Raw genomic sequence first — 17289 nt, forward strand, 5'->3', positions numbered from 1 at the left:
GTGCTGGATACAGTATTCTCGGTTCAAGCCCCTTCTGTTTCATTGCATTAAGTATATCACACCATTCTCTTCTGGCCTGTAGGGTTTCTGTTGAGAAGTCTGATGATAGCCTGATGGGTTTTCCTTTGTAGGTGACCTTTTTCCTCTCTAGCTGCCTTTAAAACTCTGTCCTTGTCCTTGATCTTTACCATTTTAATTACTATGTGTCTTGGTGTTGTCCTCCTTGGGTCTCTTCTGTTGAGAGTTCTGTGTACTTACGTGGTCTGATCGATTATTTCCTCCCCCAGTTTGGGGAAGTTTTCAGCAATTATTTCTTCAAATACTCTTTCTATCCCTTTCTCTCTCTCTTCTTCTTCTGGTACCCCTATAATGCGGATATTGTTCCTTTTGGATTGGTCACACAGTTCTCTTAGTAGTGCTTCATTCCTGGAGATCCTTTTATCTCTCTCTGCATCAGCTTCTATGCGTCCCTGTTCTCTAGTTTCTATTCCTTCAATGGCCTCTTGCATCTTATCCATCCTGCTTATAAATCCTTCCAGAGATTGTTTCATTTCTGTAATCTCCCTCTGGACATCATCCCTTAGCTCTTGTATATTTCTCTGCAGCTCCGTCAGCATGGTTATGACCTTTATTTTGAATTCTTTTTCAGGTAGACTGGTTAGGTCTTTCTCCTTCTCAGGGGTTGACTCTGATTTTGGTCTGTCTCAAATTCTGCCTTTTCATGGTGATAGAGATAGTTTGCAGAGCTGGTAGGAGTGACCGCTGGAAGAGCTTCCCTTCTTGCCAGTTTATGGCCTTCCTCTCCTGGGAGAACAGCGACCTCTAGCGACTTGTGCTGGGCAGCTGCGTGCAGGTGGGGCTTCTGATTCCTGCCCGACCACTATGGAGTTTAGCTCCGCGGTTGCTGTGGGCGTGGCCTGCCTCGGGCTGCTGCTCCGATATCGCGGGGCCACATTGGAGGGGAAACGCGGCCGTTTATCTCCGTGAGGGGCCTCCAAGCTTCCCTGCTGCCCAGGGGGTTAGTGTGCCCGGAGTTCCCCGGGATTCCCAGCTGCTGGGCTAAGTGTCCCGGGACGCTTTCGTCCAACTGTGGGGTCCCTGTCCCTTTAAGACTTCCAAAAAGCACTCGCTTTTCTTTGTCTCCAGGGTGCCGGCTGCAGGGACCGCTCGCATGCACTGTGTCTGCGCTCCGGTGCGGGTGGCTGGGGCTGGGTGCTCAGCAGTCCTGGGCTCCCTCCTCCTCCCGCTCCGACTCCTCTCCTCCTGCCGGGAGGGGCGCTCGGGTCCTGCCGGGCCGCGGCTTGTATCTCACCCCCTTCGCGAGGCGCTGTGTTCTCGCGGGTGTGGATGTAGTCTGGCTGTTGTCCTGTGTCTTCTGGTCTCTCTTTTAGGAAGAGTTGTGTTTGTTGTATTTTAAAAAATATATGTGGTTTTGGGAGGAGATTTCCGCTGCTCTACCCACACCGCCATCTTGGCTCCGCCCTCTCAACTGACATAATTTTTTTAAAGCAATCTGAATTTATTGGAGAATTTCAGTATGGTAATGTAGAAAGATTTCTCTATGCTCTTATTTCCTTATTTTGTATTATTGTAACGTTATATGTTTGCCTTAATGAGCAAAACGGGCGTTAGCAGGTTTGGGAGCACGCATCCACTGTCATGGGGATAGCTGGGCTTGGGCGGTCTGTTGGTGGAGAAGGGAGTTAGCCCCCAGGGTGGCTGGGGCCAGACTTGGCTTTATGCTTCGTTCTGAGATGGCTCTGCCATGGCTTGTTTACTCTGTCTCTTAGTGTGAGAACCAGCTGCTGCAGAAACGCTACAGTACATTCATCTTTGGGTACATGCATGAGTATATAGGTGAGAAATTCTTACAAGTTGGAATTGCAGGTCAGAGAGTACTTGAAATTTAAATTGCAACGTGTGGGTCACATCCATTTTACTCCTCCAGCTACACCAGTTTTCCCCACACCTTTTCTGATAGTCATGTAACTTTATTTTTGCCGAACTGAGAGGTGAAGGTACGATCTTATCCGATATTCAACTTGCATTTCTTTCCTACAAATTAAATACACATTTCCTCAATGTCTGTGAAAGATATTTATATCTTTTGTCCTTTTTTTTTTTTTTTTTTTTTGGTGGGTTGCTAGAGTCCTTGGAAGAAATACTATAAACTAAGCTTGGGCACTTCTTTCCCAGAAGTTTCTGAGACTACCGTGCACCACACACCCCTGAGATATTTTCATGACTGACACAGGTACCCATTTTGGGTTTTTTCCCCCCCTAATCTGAATTTATTCATTTTAAAAGATGTGAAATAAATTATTGGGATTTTTTTCCCTTTTAGGATTGTTATTATATAAAGTTTATTAATCAGAAAAGCTTGTCAGATTACATTTCTGCTTTGGTTGGAAACCAACTATATAGCAGCTGCTCTTCAAATAAGAGCTCCATGTATAACTGAACATTTTCTAGTACCCACCTTAAAAAGGTAAAAAGAAACATGTGAAAGTAAGCTCAATAATGTATTTTAACCCAATCCAAAATATTATCATTTCATTAATGACTAATAACAAATTTTACATTGTATTTTTTCATATTAAGTCTTCAAAATCTATTATGTGTCTTAGACTTTTATAGCATACATCAGCTGGCACCAGCCACACCTCAAGTGTTAGGCCGCACGTTGCCAATCAGTGCTGGCCACCACAGCTCTAAAGAGTGATGTTTCATTTCATTTCTATGCAAATCCATTATCTTAGTCTTTTGACTCTAACATTTGTCCCATCCACTTTTTTTAAAAAAGTCACAAGATATATTTATCTAACACATGTTCTTGAAGTATGCTGTAGGTGCTACTCTTTACTCATCTGTATAAAGATATACTGATTATTTCAATGTTTGTACAATTGTAGCAGATAACTGCATTAAATGTACTCATTTAGCAGAATGTGGTTTGTTCTTTTAGTGGAATAAACACTAATATCCCTAGTTGAGATGCCTACTGTAGGGCAAATTATATTCCTTGATCTTTTTAACAATTCACAAAGGCGTCAAAAGTTTACAAATGGGAACCTTGTAAAAGTTGAGAGCTGGGTCAAACAGCCAAGGTGACCCGGATGGGATGTGAGCAAGATTCTGAAGTCAGGTACCAGATGCCAGACTTAGGGTTCCCTCTACCCTTCCTTCCACTGTGGTTGCCTGTCGCAGCCTAGCTAACTCCTGAGTTATGCATTTTCACATCACTGAGAAATACATGAATCTAATAAGAGTAACTGTCTTTGAAAGTTCTAAGTTTCCCTTTTTATCACTTCCTGAGAAGAGGTGAAACTGACAATTAGCGGAGAAAGAACAAAGCGATGTAAAGGAAAACAGGGCTACAGCTATTTGTTTACTTCTCGCCTGAACTTGTACCACTATTGCAGGGAAACAGAGCTGCTGAGTTGAATGTACACATGGTAGTAAATACTCTCTGAGCTGCAGAGAAGAATCTAGTTTTGATGTGTTCAGTGTTAAGAGTATTCTGCAAGTCAACTTTGGTCGATACTACAGTTTATATTTATAGCCAAGTATAAACAAACTTAATCATAAAAGGAATTTATTAGTATATTTTAGCCATCTAGGGGGCTGAAAACATACTCTTCTTTGCCCTGACCTGACCACCACACTCAGTGTGGGAGAGCAAACTGCACTAAACTCTCTCATCTCTTAGTGCCAGCTTCCTACAGGATCGCAGGGCCTCTGAGCAAGTGTAGGACCTGAGCGGGTCCACAGCCTCGGATATGTCCTCTGGTCCAGTGCTCCTCCAGAGCCCTCATCAGTGTGGCCTCACCTGAGTGAGTTCCTACTGGGTAATCCGTTAAAGCAGAGAAGGATAGGAAGCATAAGTTACACCTCCCAGTGTGTCTATCTGTGTTGATCCTTTGACAGGTGGCTTAAAGTTGTTGACTGTTGCTAACAGTGCTGTGATAAATGTTCTGTATGTGCTTCCATTTACTCACTTGGGAGAGCCTTTTCTTAAAGTATGTGTCTAGAAATGGGATTGTTATCTCATGGATTTTGCATCTCAAGCCTTACTAGGCCTTGTGAGTGGTGTGAAGGAAGGACCTCAATTTTTCTCTTGTCTAGATAACCAGTTTTCCCAGAGGCACTGGTTGCATAGTCCTGCCCCCCAGGCCACCTCTTATGAGAGTGACATCTCTGTATTGTGGTGTCCATGTAGGGACCCTCCAGTCTGTGCCACTGTCCTCTGTGCCTGTTGCAGAACCAGCACTGCATTACCTGAATTACCAAAGCTTGATGTGTGAGGAGAGCAAGTCCTCCCCACCTTGTTTTCCTCAGAGTTGTGTCAGTATTCATGGTCTTTAATCTTTTGTATAAAATTCATTGTATATACAATTTCATATGTAAGTATTCTAAAAATTGTTTATGTATTGTTTTATAATAGTCATTATAAAAATTATATACAGAAATCTGTCAATAAAAGTATAAAATCTGGTTGGAAAATGCCTTATACACATGCATATTCACACCTTTTCTGAAATTCTAGCTGTACTTGCTTTCAATTTCTAGTCTATTGAGGGGAGAAGTACAGTCGCTATGATGAAGTCTTACAGGTAAACATGTCATTTCTTTATTAGGACTTTTCTGTATTTTAACAAAGGATTTTAGAATAGTCTCTATAAATCCTATTCTTTTATTATTAGACTTATTTCTTATAGTTTGATGTTTTGTATATTGATGTTTCCAGAATAGTGTTAGTTCTAATCATGTATTCATAAATCCTCTTGGATCTTGTGTTTGGACAGCTTTGTTGTCCATGAACACTGGCAACTTTATTTCCAATCCTTGAATATTTCTTTTTCTTAACTTATTGCTCTGGCTAGAATCCTTAATGTAGGTTCGAATAAATACAACACTGTTACAACCTGTCTTCATGGTCTAATGTGAATGCCTCTCATACAAAGGCTTTTGGTAGGCACCCAACATTAATGATTAGGGACACAACCTTGTACTCCTCCTTTTTGTCAGGAATGGATAAATCATATCGATTCTTTATTTCAATGTTTTGAGATGACCAAATACATTCTTGCCCTGGAGCTGAAGAAGTGTGGTGAATTATTTCATTTTTCTAATATTGTACCATCTTGTATTATTGGAGTAAACTTGACTTCCATTATTTATTATTTGCTTTTTCATTTCTGGATCAGTTTGCTAAATTACCTTAGGCTCTTGGTGAAATTCACACATTTTTCTCCTGTTATCCTTGTCTGGGAGGTATTAAAATTTCCTAGATTTGTGAGTGAGTTAGGAAGAAAATCTTGTTCAGGGCTTCCTTACAGAAGCATCTGGGCCTGTGTTTTTATTTCGATTTTTACATTTTGTTTCTTTGAAGATTGGAGAGGGTTGGTTAAACTTCCCATTTCTAACAGACTGTCTTTCTAGAAATTGCCTAATTCATCTGTTTTCAAGTTCTTGATAATACTTTTCTCAATAGAATTATATAATTTTTCAAAGTCTCTGTTGTAGCTGTAGTTTTTGACACCTGTTGAATTCTTAGTATTGCTTTTTTAAAACCTGTTCTCTCTCTCTCTCTCTTCTTTCATTGGTCATTTTTTGCCAGAGATCTAACTGGTCTTAAAGATTCAGTAGTGTGTTGTGTTTATTTTCTCTAGTATATGTCTTTTACTTCATTGATTTCTTATCTTTATTTCTTTATACTTTTAGATTTATTCTGTTGTTCTAATTTCAGGAGAGGATAATGAACTAATTTTTATTTTTTCCTCTTTACTAATATGATGGCTTGAGGCTATAAACATCCAAGTAACACTGCTTCATTCCACAAGTTTGGATATATAACTGCTTTATTCAGTTCTGAATATTTTCAGATTTCTTCTTTTGACTCATGAGTTATTTAGGAGCAAGTTTTTTAATTTCCAGGCTTCTTAAATTTTTATGTTGACTTCTAATTGACTGTGTTGTGGGTCAGAGACTGTTAATTGCTGTTATATTAATCCTTCGCCATTTGTTTTTGTGTTTTTGTCTTAGCTCCTGGCTGATTTTTATAAAAATTCCATGTATATGTGAAAAGAGCATGTCATTTCTAATCATTGAGCAAAGAATTATGTAAGTCCAATAAAGTAAGTTTATTAATTACATTGTTTTAACTTTATGCACGTTTTTAGTCTTCATTATCTTTTATCAAAAGAGTTGAGTCAATCTTTCCCTGTAATCTTGGATCATCAACTTCTAGTAACCTTCCATGTTTACTTTATATATTTTGTAGCTCTATGTTATTAAGTGCGTACATAAAGTTTTTTTTTAATTCTTGACCTCCTTTTTTCTTAATAATATTCCTTCTCCTACAGTCTATTTTATCTGAAAATAATATAGTTAGCTTGGCATTCATTTGGTTAGTGTTTGCCTGCTGTACTTCTTCTACCCCCTTACTTTTACCCTCTATGTCCTCATGGTTTAGGACTCTTAAATAAATAACTTACAGCTGGGTTTTGTAACTAGCCAGTTTAGTGTATTAACATTAGATTATTGCCACATTTGACGTTCATTTCTTCCATCCGATAGTTTGTGTTTTATTTGCCTTGTCCATTGCTTCTTTTTTACTTTTCTTGCTTCCTATTCTGTTTTCTTTTTTCCTTTTTTTTTTTTAGTAATTAGTAGTAAAAAATAAACAGTAAGTTATAATGCATATTGTAATGAGTACCTCTGAACCTACCACCCAATCCAAGATCTAGAACATTATCAATAACTTCCATTGGAATGAGTTTGATGCTTGGTTTGAAAGTTAAAAAACATTTCTGTGTACTAGATTATCTTAAAAATTTTATCATTCATTTACCAAGGGCTAAAATTAGTATCTCCAACCTCTCCTCAAAAAACGATCTTCAAGTATTGTAACTTCAGTTTCCTCCTACCACCTTATATTTTATTGCTGCCTGGAATTTTAATTTACCTTATATTTTAATTCCCTCCAGATGTAATTGTCATTAGTACATGGTCAGTGCTTGTTCACTTGATCAATACTTCTGTAAGCCTTTGGCTGTCATTCTCATTGTGCTGACATTCCCGTTGGTGGCAACTGCTTCATCCTTCGGATGTGTCTACTTCATTCTTATGCTTAAATAAGAGAAAGAATTTCAGTTGACAGTTACTTCCTTCAGTATAATTTTAGGGTGTGATTTGTACTGTTAAGTGGTCTGCCCTCCATCTCACAGTGCTGCATTAGCAGTAACCTGGCTTTCCTGTCTAGTTGTTTTTAAGATCTACTCTTGTCTTTGGCATCCTGAGGTTTTGTTATAGTATGTTTGGTCTCAGTTTGTTTAAATTATCCTGCTAGCCACCATTCTGTCTCTTTGGAAGGGATGTTATCTTTATATTCTAGAGTTTTCTCTGCAATTTTTCCAATATTTATTCTGTTATTTGTACATTTAACACTTGAACAACATGGGGGTTAGGGGTGCTGACCCCCTGTGCAGTTGAAAATCCACATACAACTTTGATTCCCCCAAAACTACTAAAAGCCTATTGTGGACAGGAAGCCTGACCATACATAACACCAACGATTAACACATATTTTGTATGTTACATGTATTGTAAGAAAAGGATTTTTTCAGATTGTTGCAAATCTCCAAAGAAGTTTCTAGTATTCATGATGAAATAATCTGCGTGTAAGTGGACCCAAGCAGTTCAAACCTGTGTTGTTCACGGGTCAGCTGTACTTTCTACTTTGAGCGCTCTTATTAGACATATGTTGGACTCTCTGTCTCCTTATCTGTGGTTCTAAGCCTCTTCCATTTGTTCCATGTCTGTTTTCTTTTTTTTTTAAGGCCAGCTTTTGTATCTCTAATCCCTTTGATTTTTTTTTTTTAATAGTTTAAGTCTGATCTGTCATCTGAAGTTCTTCAGTCTTTCTATTTTTTGAATTTTGGACTTCAACCTTTTTACAGTGTGGGTGGTCTATGGATATCCTTTGCAGCCTGATGTGAGGTTTATTCCCTCCTGAGTGGGGTTGCTTTGTTTTGTTAATATCTAGGTTTGGGCTAGGGGTTCTTGGACAAATGGGGTTGCAGGAATTTGAGCCTTGAACCTCTGTGCTACTCCATGGTTGCTAATCCTCAAGAGGTGCTCCCATCTCCCAACACAGACCAGTCAAGAAAGCATCCTGTCGTCTCTGTTCTAGTGGACTTTGCTGCTCTTTCTAGGACCTACCTTCTATTGAATGTTAGGCCTTTAAGGGATGGGGGTTGGTTCTGTTTTAACCTTTCACCTTGAGCGGGCCCAAAGTTTCTTCCTTGTCCCCCAAGGACTGAAACTCAGTTGTCACGGACTTGTTCAACTTTTGAGGCAGCTGTAGGGACTCACATATTATCTAGTGTGAACATTTCTGGACCCAGATGTCTCACAATTTGCCTTACTGTTAGTTTCAGTGCACTAAAGCTTGCTGGGAAGAAAAGTGGTCTTAATTACCAGCACAAAAGCATCTCCTAGGATGGTTTAGGGCACAAATTTAACATTTGACTTTATGTATATGTATGTCTGTGTGTTTTTTTTTTTTTAACCAACTCGTTTAAGGTCTCCTGTGTACCAGGTACTGTGTGAGCTTCTGCCTGTGGTGACATCCCACCTTCACTGGAAGTTTCTTGATGCTGGATCTGTTCCAAATCCCTCCACTCCTCCTTTCTCCTCATCCCCTCCTGTACTGCTGAACCCTCAGAAATAAAAAAACAGCAACCATACATATGTCTGAGTTGCTGGTTGGTTGACCCCTGTGCACCTCAGCGGAAGGAAGCAGTCCCTGGTACTCACAGAGGCTCTGCCAAGTCTCAGGAGGTGCCACCGACCAGGTGCCATTGGCGACTTAGGCTTAGCTTTGATGAGAGTGGGGTTCCCTTTCCTTGCAGGGTTTCTCTCCTCAGTGGTGTGAAGGGCTGGGATGCCCCTGCCCGCCGTGCCAGGCTTCTGCCCGGCCTTCAGCTTGCTGTACAGCTGCCTGCTTGATGTCTCCATGTGGCCTCCAGTGGGCGTATCACTTGCACATCCCTGATGTGAACTCCAGAGCTTTTGCCACACACTCCCCCTAACCGGTACAGGCTTCCTTCAGTCTCCCCGTTTGAGTGAGGGCAGCCAGGGACCTCCCTGCCATTCTTGACTAAGAAGGAATGCAGGCCACCTTGGTGTTTACTTCCAATCGTAATGAAAAGTCATTGTCTTCTTCAGGCTGAACAACTGCCGTAGCCCTGGACCCCCGTGCTCCCACGTACCTTGACAGTGGTCTTCTAAAATAACACATCTGGTAATACGTCATCTGCCACCAAAGCTCCTCACCAGCTCCCATCCTGAGCAGCACCTGTGTCTTTACTACAGGTTGTGCTGACCCAGCCCTGGGCTTCCCGCCTGCCCGACCTCGCTGTTCCCCTGATGTGTGCCCCATCTATGGCGCACGCTCAGTGTCCATGCCACTTCTCTGGAGGTGTAACCAACCTTGTATGTACAAATTCCTACACTGGATCTGTACCTGCGGACAAGAACCAAACAGGCAGTTACCACTGTACACAGTGAATGCAGCCCGCCCACTGGGGTGGGAGCCCTGCTCAGTCTTGTCTCGGGTTGGGCACACGGTTGCCCACGCATTCTTACCTGGATAAGTGCAGAGATAATGCGTTCTTTAAAGGAAGGGGCTCCACGTTTTGAAGTGGATTAAACTGGTAGCCAAAGAAGAGAGTAGGGGTGTGTTGTGGAAGTGAGGGGCGCAAGGAACAGAAGGGAGGTGTGAGGGAATGAAGCTCTGTGGCCCCCCACTCTGCGGCACGATCGCTTCCCCACGGGAGTTTATTAGGCTAGCGTTGTCCTGTCATCCAGCTTTTGGAAGTTGTAAAGGGTCGCGGCCAGCAGTTAATTTCCTTTGTGTTGTCGCAGAGGATTCTTGTTTCGGTGGGGGTGGCGTCGTTGGTGGCCCCTGCCTCCAAAGCAGAGCCTCCTTCCTGCCCTGTCCTCCTCGCCAGACCCTGCGGGGCTCCTGGCCGGCCCCTTGGTGGGGTTCCTTTCCCGGCTCCCGACCGCCGTCCCCCCCGCCTGGGAGGTGCCAAGCTCTTCGGAGTTGCGCTCGGCGGCCCGGGAGCTCGTCCCGTGCGGGGCTGCGGGGCGGGGCTGCGGGGCGGGCGGGGCGGGGCGCCGCGGCTTGACGTGTCTCGGCGGGATTGGAGCTGCCGCCCTATATAGCGGCGGGGGCCCGGGCGCCGGCCTCGAGCACCGGCTTCTCCCGCGCGGCGGGTCGTCGGACAGGCGGACAGGCGGCAGGACGCGAGCCCAGGAGTGAGCGAGCGGGGCTGGGCCCGGGGCGGGGTCTGGCAAGTTGGGGCGCCGGGGGCGGGGCGGTGGCGCGCCCTGCCGACGTGGGGCGCCGGCGGGGGAGGGGGCCAGGCGGCCTTCTGCCCCCCCACCCCGACCGCCCCGCCGGGACCCCCACCAGGGCCCGGGCGCCCCCCTCCCGCGGGCCCTGCCCGGCGGGGGTGGGGGGACGGCTACGTGTCACCACCGCGCATGGCCGCGGCTCTGGCACCGGCAGTGAGAAACTTTCCTGAGTCCGCGCACGGGGCCCGGCCGCGCCGCAGTCCCGGGGCCCGGTTTCCTCCGCGCCTCGCGCCCGGCCTGCAGCCCCCCAGGGCCGCGCTTCCACCCCGGCGCCCAGCCCAGCCCGGCACTGGGGGAGGGGCGGCCAACCTGGGCCTGGGTCGGTGACGGTGGCTCTGGCCGTTGCTCCCTCTTTCCCTCCTGCCCCCCACTACGAGCGCCCCTTCTCCAGCCCAGAGGGGCTGGGCGCGCGGGCCTGTCCCCTGTGCCGCAGGGGAGCGCTGGTGGCCGGGGTGGAGGGGAGTGGGGGGTGAGAGGGCAGGCCCGGAGCACCTCCACCTGCTGCCCGCCTGCGTGGTCAGGGTTGGGATGCAACTTGGACGGGCCCCAGGGTCCGTGCACGAAAAAGACATTTAGGAAAAATACCGAATTTGGATGAAAGGCGGGGAGGCCGACCGCGCTACTGCCCCTTTAAGCCTGTCCCCGCCCGCGGGCCCGCGTGGCCTGTGGGAGGGCCTGCTGAGGTGGCATCTGCGAAAGTTCCTCCTGCAGGATGGTGCCGATTTCCAGAACTCGGTGAAACGCACAGTGCCCGCCTTCTGCCCCTCCAGTCTTGTGCGAGGGCCTTCCTTGGATTAGGCTTTGTGAACTTTCTCTCTGCAAAGACTCTTACTTTTGAATACGTAATTGGCAGAATGTCACAAGGAAATCAACTTGTTTAGAAACACAGTAAAACTTCATTTAAAGACTTCTATCCTATCTTTGGAGCAAGTTTCAGATGTAATCTACAGTATCATCGCTTCCCATTTCTCCCACGCACCGAGTCCGGAGGGCTTGACAGCTCCCTGGGGTGGGAGGGATTGTTTACTGCTACCCACCCTCTTCCTTTGGTTCTAGCTGTGTGCTGCATAGTTATATTTTGAGATGTGTTTTTTTTTTCCTGTGGACATGTATATTCCGAGAAACTCCACTTAAAAGTCCAGGTTGAGAATAGTTTGAGGTTTGCATTGGATGGGCCTGAATGCTTCGTGCAGGGAATGGAGGTAAGAGCGACCAAACCGATGAAGAGACAGGGCCATCTTGGGAATAATTGGAGGAGGCAGGAGAAGGGGCTTCACGGGTCTGAATGGAGTCCTGGAGGGAAGAGTGGGCTTGTTCTCTGGCCAGAAGGGGGAAGGCAGTTGTAAATTTGGCATCATATAACAGACTCTTCTGAGGGCTACACAGAGGTGGGGGTGGGCCCCCTGGAAAGCCATGCAGCTTGTCCCTGGTGGCACTCAGACTGAGGCCGAGTGGTGTCTAAGGTCCCTGCATCCTGGTTTGAGCGGGTACTAGATGAAGTGGGGGACTGATAGCATGTGTTTGGCTTCTTTTCTCTGATAACGGGGCCTGACTTAGGTGTCATGGGAGCTTGGGATCCCAAGCAAAGGAGCTGGAGCAGAGCGCACACCCAGCTGCCCTCACTTTTAAGAGGGTGCTGAAAGTCCCCTGTGGAGCAGGGCGGGTAAGCATGCTGGGTGTGCTTAGAAGGCAGTTAGGCCAGTGGGAGGTTGGAGGGAGCGTCAGGCTGTGGGCACAGCTCTTCGGGGCTGCTGTGTTGAACTAGAGGCAGGTAAACAGTTGAGCCTAAAGCACAGATGGTGTCCAGCTCTGCGTTTCGTATGGGTTGTTGGGTTTATGTTCAGAATAAATTCTTTAAGGACAGGGTTTTGAGGAGCTTATAAGAAAAACAACCATCATACTTGATGATACCAGAACTCTAGATGTTCAGTCAGTTGCTTGTTGTGGTCTGTTTGTTTCCAGCTGTGACTGAGCTGCTGTGTGAGATGTGGAGACAGCGACCCAGTGTGTCTGTCACACTAGTCTGGAGGTCCACTGTCTGTCCTGTGCCAGGTGCCCGAGAGCCTGTGCACTTGAGAGCACTTGAGGGGCCCTGCGATAGGCCCTCCCTCCAGTGCACTACTTGGCCAGTTCAGCTGTGTTGATGCTGCTTCCTAGAGCCCCTGGGGCCCAGGGCTTTGATAGAAGGGCTAGCTGGAATTGCCCCTGGAAGGTGAGCTATCTCAGAAGATACCTTCAGGAATTGGCACCAACACCAGGTGCAGAGTTGGGACTGCTTATCTTTACAGACCTGTGGCTGGAGTGGAAGTGAACAGTGGCACACCACAGGTTGTTGTGTGGCTGTGATGGCACTGAAGACTGGCCCCATCCAGGGAGGCAGGAAGACTGTTGTGGGAGCACGGACAAGAGGGTGCTGGTGGCGTCGGTCACATACATGGACCTGGCATGTTAAGGGATAGATATCACTGGGTTTCAGGAAGTGATGTTGGCAACTGGGATGACCTGGAGTGGGCAGCTGTTCAGATGGAAGGTCAGCAGGCAAAAGAGTGAGTGTAGCCTGAGTCGGAATTCTGAGCAAGGAGGGCAGGGTGGACCCCTGGGTCCTGGCTTCCCGGTGCTTTGACCTAGAACGCCTCTGTCTTGCTCCAGACTGGCTAACTGCACCGGCCGGACACTTGCAGTCCCAAGAGTACTTGCCTTTGTCGGCATGTCAAGCCAGCATGTTAGAGTTACACCACTCTGATGCTTTGATTTAATGGAAAGGCTTTCTTGCCTCCTTGCCTTAATCTTTAAAACTTGCTAATTAGAATTGGTTTAAGACAGGTTTTTAAATAAAATGATCTTGGTCTGTTTGTCTCCAGCTTTCCCCCTTCAGCCTCAGGAACACCTGTGTGTCTGCTGGGACTGGGTCTAGAGGGGCTCTGGCCTGTGGCTCATAGCACTTTACCCGCACAGCTCAGGCCCTGCACTTAAATTTTCAAAACTCCTGAAATGCCACTGGCCTGTGCCCCAGTTGGGACAGTTGGCCCCCCGCCCCCACCCCCATTGCCATGAACTGTCTTCCTAGCTCCTAAGCCGTGTGTTTAATGGGGAAAGGTTTGGGGTTTGGGGTTTGGGGACAGGTAGGATGTTCCTGCTGCTGCTGTTGATCCTCCCATTCTAGACACATGCCCTGCCCAGGCCGTAAAGTCTGCCTTTGTGCACCTCACAGAGTGTGGCAGGCGACCTACCTGGCAGCCTCACTACCCCCAAGTCCCCCAAGGCACAGTGACCCACACTCTACTTCACAGAGCAGGGCTTTGCTCCTCCCAGGTAGCCTTTGAAGGTTCCTTCCAACCTGCTATTTTATGGCCTGGTTTCTAAATCCCCAGTGGATTAGAAGGGACTAAAGGAGGAGTTTCACGAGATAACAGCAAGAAGAGCAAAGTGACTGTGCAAAAATGCGGAGGACTCCGAAAGGCAGCGGCTCTCAGCCACCCTGAAAGGCTCAGGAGCCCCAAAGGCCCACATTCTGTTCTACGGGGCCGCATGGTTTCACAGAACCTTTTTCCTTTTGGCTTAACAATCGGATATTAAGGAGTACAGAAAAAGTTACTCAACCATCAGTCTTGTAAGGACTTTGCTTCAGAAGTGTTCCGCTGAGTAGTGGCACTTAGGCGATCCCTTGTCGGGGGAAGTTGCTTCTGACGGCCCCGGGGGCCCAGGCCCCACTGCGATGTGTCTGCTTCACAGCAAGCACGGCCGAGGGGCAGAGCCCCCTTCCCCCTCCTAGGAACTCGCTAAAGTATTGATGTCAGTAACCCAAATGTAAATGATATTTTCACCTTTTCTGGTTGGGAGGTGAAAGGATTGACATCATAGAGTGCAGATAAGTAACTTCTCTGGTTTTCTCCTTGTTCCCTCCCCCTGCCTGCCCCACACCAGCCAAAGCTGGCAGGCTAGCAGAGGCAGCCTCAGGACGGACTTTCTGGCTACTGACCTCTTCGCTGGTGAGTTTGACTGTCCTGTCTGAAGGCTTCCTATCCCCAGGCTGTGTATACACCTTCTTTCCTTCCCTTCATCCTCAAGTTTCTGGTCTCTCTTCAGAGAGCATTGCAGCGCGAGCAGCACATCCCTGCGTGCCCTTCACACGTGTCATCTGCCTCCCACTTACTCTTGATCTTTTCCTTCACTGGATTATGTGCGTGGGGCTGTCTGAATTGGGGTATTAACATCTCTTAGGGACACAGGTTATTAGTCTTCTTGAACTTGGGTGGGGAGGGGTCCTACTGAGATATAAAAATCATGCAAAAACTCACTATTCTTACTAATCACTTGACCCTCAATACTTTGGCCATGGTGATTTAAGGAGATGCCAGGTGTGTAACTGTATGAGGAGAGCGGGTGGTCCTTCATCGCAGTGTGGGCATGGAGCCCCCCTGGCCGGGAGGAGGCTCACACACCTGCCTCAGTGCTCAGGGAGCCCCTTTCCTGCAGAGGCCACCTGAGTCCCGTGCACTCAGGAGTAGGGCCTGGAGGAGGACTGCCCAGTTCTTCCCTGAACTGAGGAACTGTGGCCTTAGCCAGGCCCCACCTGCCACAAGAGCTCTCCCACCCCTGGGAGACAGATGCTGGAGAATAACCAGTGGGCACATATGAGGCCCTTCCCCGCACCCCCTTTGGGTCGCTCCTGTGGCCTCTTGCCCTCACGTTATGGCCACAGAGTCCTGTGAGTCCTTCCTGCCCACACTGTCCAGGCAGCACTGGGAGTCTGTTCAGGTCCCTGGGCCCCGGATGAGACACTCAAGGACACTGATCGGCTTTTTGTAGCAACTGTCATGTGACGACATTTTAGAAGCTTCAGGAGGCATGTGGATGAACAAATGAACAAAATAACCAAGATGGCTATTAGGAGAACCATCCCGATGTTGGGTTGGGGCTGGATCAGATGGGTGGTGGGTTCCTGGGGACCCTGTGGGTGGGGAGAGAGGTGCAGACCGTCCTGAACCCCTTAGTCCCTGCCTCCATCTCCTCACGGCAGCTTTTGAGGGGAAGTGGTCCAGGACTCTCTTTGACTTGCATTTTTCTCTTGAATCACTTGGTGAGAGTTTGTGTGTCACCTACGCAGGAGGCGTAAGTGAGGAAAATAAGGTGTAGTTTGCTGGTGAAACGGTCAACCCTTGGGTAAAACTCTGAGCTCAGCGGGCATAGATACTGAGAGTCGGCTGTACTTGACTTTGTTCTCTGACTCACGCCCTCCCACTTCAGGGGCTCACCCGGATTGTGTGTAGGCACGAGACCAACCATGAGCTCCGTTGCAGTTTTGACCCAGGAGAGCTTCGCTGAACACCGCAGTGGGCTGGTTCCACAACAGATCAAAGGTGACGTCCCCTCCCTTCTCTTCCTCACTCTGAGGCACCACTCCCTCCGAATCCTTGTCCAATCTGGGCCTTTCTAGAAGTGCCGTTCAGCCCTGTAGCTGTGGGGTAAGGCCAGGACCCACCTGTCTTGTGTGCTCTGTTCTGTCGTACCCTTGACGCAGGGTGGGATTGGCCAGGAGTGATGGATGAATCTGGATATAGTAAGATTTAAAATGGGGACAGCTTTCTGGAAAGCCAGTGGATTTGGCCATTGGTAATTAATGAGATGATTCTTTAAAATTGCTGTTCCCTGGTGTATTGGCCTAAAATCCAGGCTGTGAAGCATCCCCAAACAATCAGGAGCCTGCCTTGATGGTGACTGGACACTAGGCCTCTGGCTTGTGTTTTCCAGGGCAGCTGGTCAAAGCTGGGAATAGTGTCCTCAGTAGGAATGGGGTATGGGCAGTGAGTCTAATAAGACATTGTCACGTCAGCATCTCTGTGATGCAGAAATAAAGACTGATATTTTACATTCTTTTTCTTCCCCTTCAAAATCTGTTATGCACTTATCATTACAGGACAACTTGATTTGAGTGCTAAATTTTCATCTAGAATCCTTCATTTTGTATTTAGATTTTAGACAGTTTTCAGTTCAAAGAGCAGATTGCTCTACACCAAGTTGTTCCAAACATTGTGAAGTGTTTCTAATGACTGAATCAAATATCAGTTCTTAAGTTTAAATTAATTGAAATAAAAAATCAGCTTCGTCAATCACACTGGCCACATCTCAAGTGCTCTTTTCTGTGGGCGGTGGAGATCTGCACCCGTGGTTTACCTTGGGGCTGAGTACCCGCAGGGCCTGGTCTTTCCACCTGATGCAAACCCGGTGGGGTCTGCATCCCCTTTCTGGATGAGGGAAGCAGGGCAACGACTGGCCCACCCTGGGTCTCCACTGGTGTCTGAGGTCAGCGTGGCCACACAGCCAGTAGAGGCAAACCCACAGTGGGATGTGGGCCTGTCTGTGTCACCCCCTGCTCTGGGCGAACATCATGCCCAGTGTTCTCCACTGGGCCATGCCATTTCCAGGCACCACAGTCATCCTCAGGCATTCGGAGTGCTCCACGGTGCTCACACCTCTGCTCCCTTGGAGCTGTGGCGAATGGGACAAAGGCCTGAATGACTAGGACACTGGAAGGTGGAAGTGGTGGATGATTAGGGCCTGATTTCCCCAAAGCGTGCTGTTCCCTGTGGAGGGTAGGGGAAGCCAGGCTGCGGTTCCCACCAGAGGCATGTACAGCGCTGGGCTTTCCGTGGGAAGTCAGCAGGTGTCGGCCTCAGAGGCAGTTCTCACTGGCAGTGCTGGGCAGTGGCGTTACTTTGTTCTGCAAATTTAATTGCCTGCTGTGCGCCACACATTGCTGTAGTTATGATTTTCTAGAAACAGGATTAGAAAACTCTTGAGGGCTTAAAAAATCTCTTTGTCAGGCCTGCCATCAGGGGCTCACGCCATCAGAGGAGGAGTGGG

At 47.4% G+C, this 17289-nt stretch overlaps 1 protein-coding gene across 4 annotated transcripts in view; it reads left to right on the forward strand.

Moving 5' to 3' along the window:
- HDLBP (high density lipoprotein binding protein) overlaps window positions 1–17289 on the forward strand; it is a 69496-nt gene that overhangs the window by 24692 nt on the left and 27515 nt on the right. For 2 of the 4 annotated variants that reach the window (XM_037009559.2, XM_073217792.1), the window contains exons 2-3: window positions 14350–14414; window positions 15673–15785. In XM_037009559.2, coding sequence (XP_036865454.1) covers window positions 15710–15785 — 76 coding nt within the window. In that variant the 5' untranslated portion in view covers window positions 14350–14414; window positions 15673–15709. Of the gene's footprint in view, window positions 1–10199; window positions 10327–14349; window positions 14415–15672; window positions 15786–17289 lie in introns of those variants that run through there. The other 2 variants (XM_037009558.2, XM_037009560.2) reach the window with 2 other exon arrangements.

Source organism: Manis javanica, chromosome 12 (assembly GCF_040802235.1).
Source record: "Manis javanica isolate MJ-LG chromosome 12, MJ_LKY, whole genome shotgun sequence".
Lineage (NCBI taxonomy): Eukaryota > Metazoa > Chordata > Mammalia > Pholidota > Manidae > Manis > Manis javanica.